Source organism: Elgaria multicarinata, chromosome 4 (genome assembly GCF_023053635.1).
Source record: "Elgaria multicarinata webbii isolate HBS135686 ecotype San Diego chromosome 4, rElgMul1.1.pri, whole genome shotgun sequence".
Classification (NCBI taxonomy): Eukaryota; Metazoa; Chordata; class Lepidosauria; order Squamata; family Anguidae; genus Elgaria; species Elgaria multicarinata.
In genome coordinates this window covers 30,907,973-30,915,273 of record NC_086174.1, presented here as the reverse complement: position 1 = coordinate 30,915,273, position 7,301 = coordinate 30,907,973, and the positions used below count along the sequence as shown (strand labels likewise).

General features: G+C 43.9%; 1 protein-coding gene across 1 annotated transcript; it reads left to right on the top strand.

Annotated features, from left to right (window-relative positions):
- Positions 1–2,604: 2,604 nt before the first annotated feature.
- Positions 2,605–6,712, top strand: RD3 (RD3 regulator of GUCY2D). Its single transcript, XM_063125568.1, has 2 exons — positions 2,605–2,923; positions 6,303–6,712. Exons 1-2 carry the CDS (start codon positions 2,628–2,630, stop codon positions 6,598–6,600), a joined length of 594 nt encoding a protein of 197 aa, XP_062981638.1. The 5' UTR covers positions 2,605–2,627; the 3' UTR covers positions 6,601–6,712.
- The last annotated feature ends 589 nt before the right edge of the window (positions 6,713–7,301 follow it).

Sequence of the window (7,301 nt, the reverse complement as noted above, 5' to 3'; positions counted from 1 at the left end):
TAAGTTTGTTTTTAATGGACCCCAGAATTGTTGTTTTTAAATGGATATAGTTATTTTTATGTTTTTTTAAATTTTTGTATACTTTTAATGTTTACTAATTTTAATTGTTGTAAACCGCCCAGAGAGCTTCGGCTGGGGGGCGGTATATAAATGTAATAAAATAATAAATAAATAAATAAATTATCCTAAGGATAGCATCCTCCCGTATAGGCTTGTCCAGGAATTGAGATCAATGTCAGAGGACATCCTGTCGGTCCTCCGGGAGGCAGGGCCTTCCCTGTGGTGGTGTCATAACTCTGGGATGTCCTCTCAGTTCAAATTCATTGGGCTGCCTCTGTGTGTGTGCGTGTGTATGTGTGTTTCACCAGAAATTGAAGACACTTCCAACAGGTTTTAACGCATGACACCTAGTTTTGTTGCTGCTACTTTTAATGTATAATATTTTTTACTTTTGCTGCCACTAGATGCGCGGCTGGTTGCCTTCTGTTCCTGTTTTTCGAAATGGTTTCTTGTATTTGCCTTCTTATTGATTTATATCTGTATTTTGTGTTTTTTATTATAACGTTTTACATTGCTCTGGATACTTTTAGTAGGAGAGTGGGATATAAATAAATAATTGTCGTTATTATCCTAAATGCAATGGGGAATAATAGCTTTGTACCACATGGTGCCCTGCTCTTAGGATTAACCGGGAGGATTTTCATTTGGCCTTTTATGCAGCTGTTGTGCTGAGGCTTTTCTGGCTCCTAAATACAGAATAGATGTACCCTGTCAGGTATGATTAGTTGGAAAATAATAAGGTGCACATAATATTATTCCCCCCTCTGTAGCCCCGGCCCTTCCAGCAGAGACCTATAAATTCTTTAATTCAGCTCACAGCCAAAATAGTTGCATATGTATAGGCCCTGTCTTTTTAAAAGTACAAGGCAGGTGTGCTTCTAAGGTGGAAGAAGCAGTAACTAGGGGAAAGGAAAGCTCATTCCTTCCTGCACTGCAAAGGTATGACTGAAAGCCAGGCTGATCTTTTGAGACACAGTGTGCCTCTTGCAAGAAGGAGATTCCCCATTTTTGGTGTCCTTTTAGAATTTGTTCTGTGGGGAGGGTAATTGAATATGGAACAAAGTTTGGGTCCTTTCAACTGGCAACTGCCCCTTGAAAGGAGGCCCAAAGTGGTCCTCCCCTTCTCTTGGCAAAGCACATACCAAGAAAGATGAAGGATTTCGGTTCAGTATTCAAGGCCCTCCAGGTACTTCTTCTGAGGGAGGCTCGGAGGGTGGCAACAAGGGAGAGGACCTTCTTGGTGGTAGCCCTCAATTATACAATTATTTCCCCAACGAGGTCCACCTGGTGCCAACTTTGTTAACTTTTCAGATGCCAGGTTAAAACGGTCCTCTTCTCGCAGGCATTTGGCAGCAAGTAAAGAGTTTTATGCCTAATCTACACCAAGCAGGATGAAAGTGGAATGAAAGTGGCATATAAGAGGCAGGAGCCACGCTGCTGCTTTATAGCAATATTGAAGTGCACTGACAACTGTTGGGGCCCGTTGACACATACCATATACTGCTCTCATACCGCTATATCCTGCTTGGTGTGGCTCCTGCCTTTTATCTACCACTTTCATAGTGCAATATCCTGCTTGGTGTAGATTAGGCCTAATTCAGGTCTTGGACTGTCTTTAGTTCATTGCTTAAAATTGTTTTAAATATATGTTGTCTCTCTGTTTATATGTTTGTATGACTTTGTATGATGGCTTGTTATTGGTTTTTAGTCTGTGAATAATAACAGAGCTTTGGTTATGGGGAGGTATAGAAATGTTAATAATAATAATAATAATAATAATACAGCAAAAGGGTAATTAGTGAGGCTTTTTTCTTCTTTTGGCTGCTGTTGCTTCTGGGGGGAAAAACCTTTGTGCTCTATGAAATTTCATCTTTCACTGCCTCCCCTCAAAGATAAGAATCTAGGAAAAAGCAAATGTTCTACCTTAGCTTAGTGGTAGAGCACCTGCTTTGCGAGGTCCCAGGTCCAATCCATGGCATCTCCACGTAGGTCCAGGAAAGAGTCCTGTCTGAAATCCCAGGGAACTGTTGTTGCCAGTAAGTATATAGATAATACTGGGGTAGGCAGAGCATTGGGTTTGACTCAGCATAAGGCAGCCTCCTGTCAGTTTCTGGATGGGTGATGCTGGCATGGGGAGGAGGAGCCACCCCCTTCTTTTGCTAAGAATATGAAAAGACCAGGATCAGATTGAAGGCCTCTCTAGACTAGCATCCTGTTCCCTGCAGTGGCCAGCCAGGACACGAGGGCAACAGCACACCCCACACACACCCCGCTCATGTTCTCCAGCAAGTGGTGTACATCCTGCCACTGATACTGGAGGTAAAACATGGCCATCATGACTGGTAGCCGTTGATAGCCTTACTGTCTTAGTAGTTATTCCCTCTTCCTAGGATATTAACACTTCCCCATATTTTCGGTAGAAATAGCTGAGCAATAAACAACATTTGGCCCCAGATGTAGGTGCATCTAGAAGTCTAAGCTGCATACCTTGTCTGCTTCAAATATGAAGTATGTATAAACTTTCATGTGCCCTTTGTAGATAAAGGAAGAAGAGAGATCGAGAGATCATGTCGCTGGCTTCCTGGTTTGGGTGGAATGAACCCCCCAGTCGCATTTCCCAGAGGAGCCCGACAGAAATGGTGATGGAGACCCTTATGATGGAGCTCAGCTGGCAGATCAAGGAAGCTGAGAAACAGCAGCGGGAGCGAGAAAATGAGTACCGCAAGATAAAGTCGGGTGTCGATTATGGCTGGCTGGTTAGCCACCCAAAGCACAGCTATGATATCAGCCCAGGGGAGCGCCTGCAGCTGGAAGACATGTGCTCCAAAATACATCCCTCCTACTGTGGGCCCGTTATTATTAGGTATGGTGACACCTTTGGCAGACTTTTCTGTGAATAGTGTAAGAGTTTAAGTAGGTGGCAGTGTCCTATTAACCCCATAGAAGAGCCATGTTGGATCAATCCAAAGGCCTATCTAGTCTAGTATTCTCTTCCCACAGTAGCCAATGAGAAACCTACAGCCAAGTCATGCAGTACCTAAGAACATAAGAAGAGTCCTGCTGGGTCAGACCAGGGGTCCATCTAGTCCAGCACTGTGTTCACACAGTGGCCAACCAGCCGTTGACCAGGAGCCCACAAGCAGGACACAGGTGCAACAGCACCCTCCCACCCATATTCCCCAAGACTGTTAGCCATTGATAGCCTTCTCCAGGAATTTATCCAATCCTCTTTTAAAGCCATCCAAATTGGGGGCCATCACTACTTCTTGTGGTAATGAATTCCGTAGATTATGTGCTGTGTGAAGAAGTACTTCCTTTTATCAGTTTCCCACCAATGAGCTTCATGGGATAACACCGGGTTCTAGTATTATAAGAGGGAGAGAATATTGTCTCCCTATCCGCATTCTCCATGCCATGCATGATTTTCTACTCCTCTAACATGTTTCCCCTTACTTTCTTTTCCCCCCAAGCTAAACAATCCCAGATGTAATTTACTTCATAGGGGAGGTGCTTCAGTCCCTTGATCATTTTAGTTGCTCTTTTCTGTATCCTTCCACTCATGTTACCTAACAACTGGTATACAGAGACACACTGCCTTTGATACTAGAGGTAATAACTATCATGACTGGGTATATAACACTGGGTACATAATAGTAACTGTTGATCGCCTTTGCCTCCATGAATTTGTCTAATCCCCAAATTGGTGGCCATCACCACGTCTTGTGGCAGCAAATTCCATAGTTTAACTATGCCTTGCTTGAAGAAGCCCTTCCTTTTATTGCCTCTGCAGCCCGTATAATCCTTATTCGTCAGTTTGATTTGCTGCAAAATAAGGAAGAGTGCCACATTTTCTCATACGATCAACACAGCTGACTAGCAAGTAAAATCTGACCCTAAAAGGTGGGGAAAGATATGACAACATTTTCTACTGTACTTGAAGAACTTCCAAAATCTACCCCTCCTAATTTCTGTTGGCAGAAGATGCCTCTTTGTTTCTATGGTAAACTCGCTACCGGCAGAAGAGCAATCCCAGATCTTTCGATATGTTATTATCTGCGCTCTGAAATGAAATTCTGGTCACCCACAATTCATATGTTCAAGAAAGGGAATGGGGCAGTCCAAAAGCTGTTAGGCTAGGTGGGCTACAGCATCTGCCTGGAAAATGGGAAGGCTATCATAATGCCTAAATAGCAATAGTAGAAAAACAAGGGGGAAGAAAACACCACAAGGCAGATGTGAAAATTGAGGCAAGCTCTGATGTTGGTAAAAAATCTTATCTTTAATAAAAAAAAGTATTTTCTTCAGTACGCTCTACGCATTTCGGGTAAAAATTCCTTCCTCAAGAGCTGAGGTAACATGTGCTGTTAAAATATATAACAAAGAATAAAGAATCCTCAGCTTTTTTGGGGTGCCCAAGCCAAGATCTGTGTTATTTGATTTTTTAAAAGCAAGATTACCAGGGCAAGGCGCAGGAGATGTCCTGGAGGTTGAAGGTGTCATGTAAAGGACCCAAATACTTCTGTGAGTGGCCAATCATGAGTGTGTAATAAATTGTTCATGTAGAGAAGCTCTTAGCCTTTTGGCTGTAACCTGTCTTCTTGACATACACGCTTTCTGAATGTGGGAAGGGAATTCTGTCATATGAGTCTTTACCTGTAGTTGTAGTCTGGACATTTGTTTTATCACTTTATCTACTGAGTGTGAGAGCTAAGACATGTTATTAAGGAAAAATCACTCAGCATTTCTCAGGAAGGTGGAATTGGAGAACTAGCTCATCCTGTTTTTAGTATACCAGGAGTGCTTCGTTTTACCAAACTGTTAATAGAATCTTAAATCTCGAACGCTCTTGAATGTTTACAGCTCCCACTTCCTTCTGTGTGTTCTTAGCAACACCGCTGAGGACAGCCAGTGCTGCCGCCAGAGTTGCCTGTTTCTCTTGTCCCACTACCCCATCTCCTGGCAGCCCAATGTTCACAGTGTTTCTGAGCTCAAGAACTTCTGCCTCAGTGTGACAATTTCAACTCGTGGCCTTGTAGTTATGAAAAGGGCTGGAAAAGACGCATTCGTTTTTCCCCAAGATATACATTTTAGAATATTTTCCTAAAGCATCAGGATGCTATCTATACACTGGTGGCTACTGGGCAGAGATGGGGAGAGAGTGCTGCCAGTTGTAATTGGTGATGCCTGGGCGAAGCAACGTCTTGAAAGGGAACACCCTGAGCTTTGCTGAGAATCACTTTGCAGTTCTGGAGTCGGGGAGCGTAGTTGCAACACCCCCTTTGATTTAAAGCTCCAGGCTGTGCAAGCACAAAAGGTCTCTGGGTTGACCAAGCAACTGCATCTATTCCTGTCCCTCCCTTGAGGATACTGGTTTGCATTTTTCTGTTAAAATCCGGTTGCTGACCCTTTAAGCCATGGAGACGGGGTTGAATATATGTTGGCAATTCTTGGTGAAGCCTTAGAAGACAGATAGTGGAGCCTGGTTGTTTTTCATGGAATTGGCTTCCGTGTCCCGCATAGAGACTTGCTGCTTCCCTTAACTCTCTGAACTGGAAGAAGTAAGGCAGAATTGGCATTTTCCCAACATTGCCGCCAGGAATGAAAGGCTTCACCTGGCCCGGTGGGAGAAGGTATGGGGCACGCAACGTAGGTTCCCAGCTGGATATGGTGCAGGGTTGCTGCCACTTTTGCTAAAACTCCATTCTTTCTCTGCCACGGGGTGGTGGTGGCTAACCCTGATGCAGAGGGAGGGCCTGGGGTTTCTGGTGGTCATGCGGCTCACTGCCCCACCCTCTGCCCGGGAATGCCTTTGCATCGACCCTGGACCGAGGTTAGATGGCGGAAGAGCCGTGTTCGCCTCACTCCAGCCTAAAAAGTTGGGCTAAGTCCCTGACGCTTTAAATGCAGAACTTCACAAGAAAGCCCTGTGATGGCTTCAAGGTGGCTGCTGCATTGTATAACTGACGCAGCGCCACTACACACCCACCGCGGGGCTTTCAGAGCATAGACAGCCCCACATTCAGTCGGGACCAAATGATACAAGGGACATGGTCGTGCTCCTTTGATGTCAGATCTCCTACAGCCCAAGGAGGGCTGGGTGGGAGAGGGTCATATGTCCCCACCCCCATTATGGTTGCTTACTTCTGATATAAATAATAGATTTAAAGCTCAAACATTGGTGCTTTATTCCCCACCCCAAGTGTGAATTACATGTTTGGATTCTCTCTCCCCCCCATCCTTAGATTTCGGCAGCTTGTTGCTGAATATGAACCAGAGCCATCGGAAGTATCTCGGATTTTCCGTTCTGTTCTGCACGATGCCGCCGAGAAGATCAAAGAGGAAGAAGAGGCAAAGAAGCTTGCGAGGCAATGGAACACGAGGCAGAAAACCAGCCTCTCTCTCACGACCTTCAAATCCCGAGCCAGGATTTTGCCATTCAGCAGTGATATTAAGACCATTTCTGAAGACGTTGAGAGAGGCACTGATCCGACCAGGAGAGTATGGAGCATGCCTGAATTCAGGAGTACCAAGGACTACTGACTTTATAGCCATCAGATTTCAGAAACAGAACCGATTTATTTATTTATCCATCCAATTTGGGACGATTTTTTTGTCTTCTACCCAGTCATCCCTTCTTTCTCGATTCTGTGGTGAATTTACATGAAAACTTTTTGGCTGTCCTTTCAACCCAGGATAGGTTGAACTTCAGGCTTGCGAGATCTACTTTTTTGTTTTTGTTTTTTTACTAGAACCCTGAAATCCACCAACCAGAACCAGGTGGAAAAGGCATCCACCTAGAATGAAAGAATTCTGAGGCCAGGAATTTTGTGTGGCAGTGGATTTGATTATTATTATTATTATTATTATTATTATTATTATTATTATTATTATTATTTTAGTATCAGAACTGTCCTTCGTTACAGAAATCCACTCCTGCTTATCCCCAAGCTTTCCTTATTTCAGACGTGTAAAGTGGGGTGGGTGGAGGAAAGAGTAATTTGCTATTGTTAAATAATCCTTACTGATGAACTGCAAATCACCAAGATCTCCCAGTAGATCCCAATCAACCTTCTGCCGATCTGTTTTAATCCATGTATCTCTCTCTGTGTTCCTGTTTTTCCATTGTGTGTGCACATGACTAACCACTGACACAGACTCTGTGTAAACAATTCCATATAGCTCTGCCTGTTTTATCCTTCTCATGAAAGGCCCTCTCAATCTTTGTACCCGTAGTAGTAACT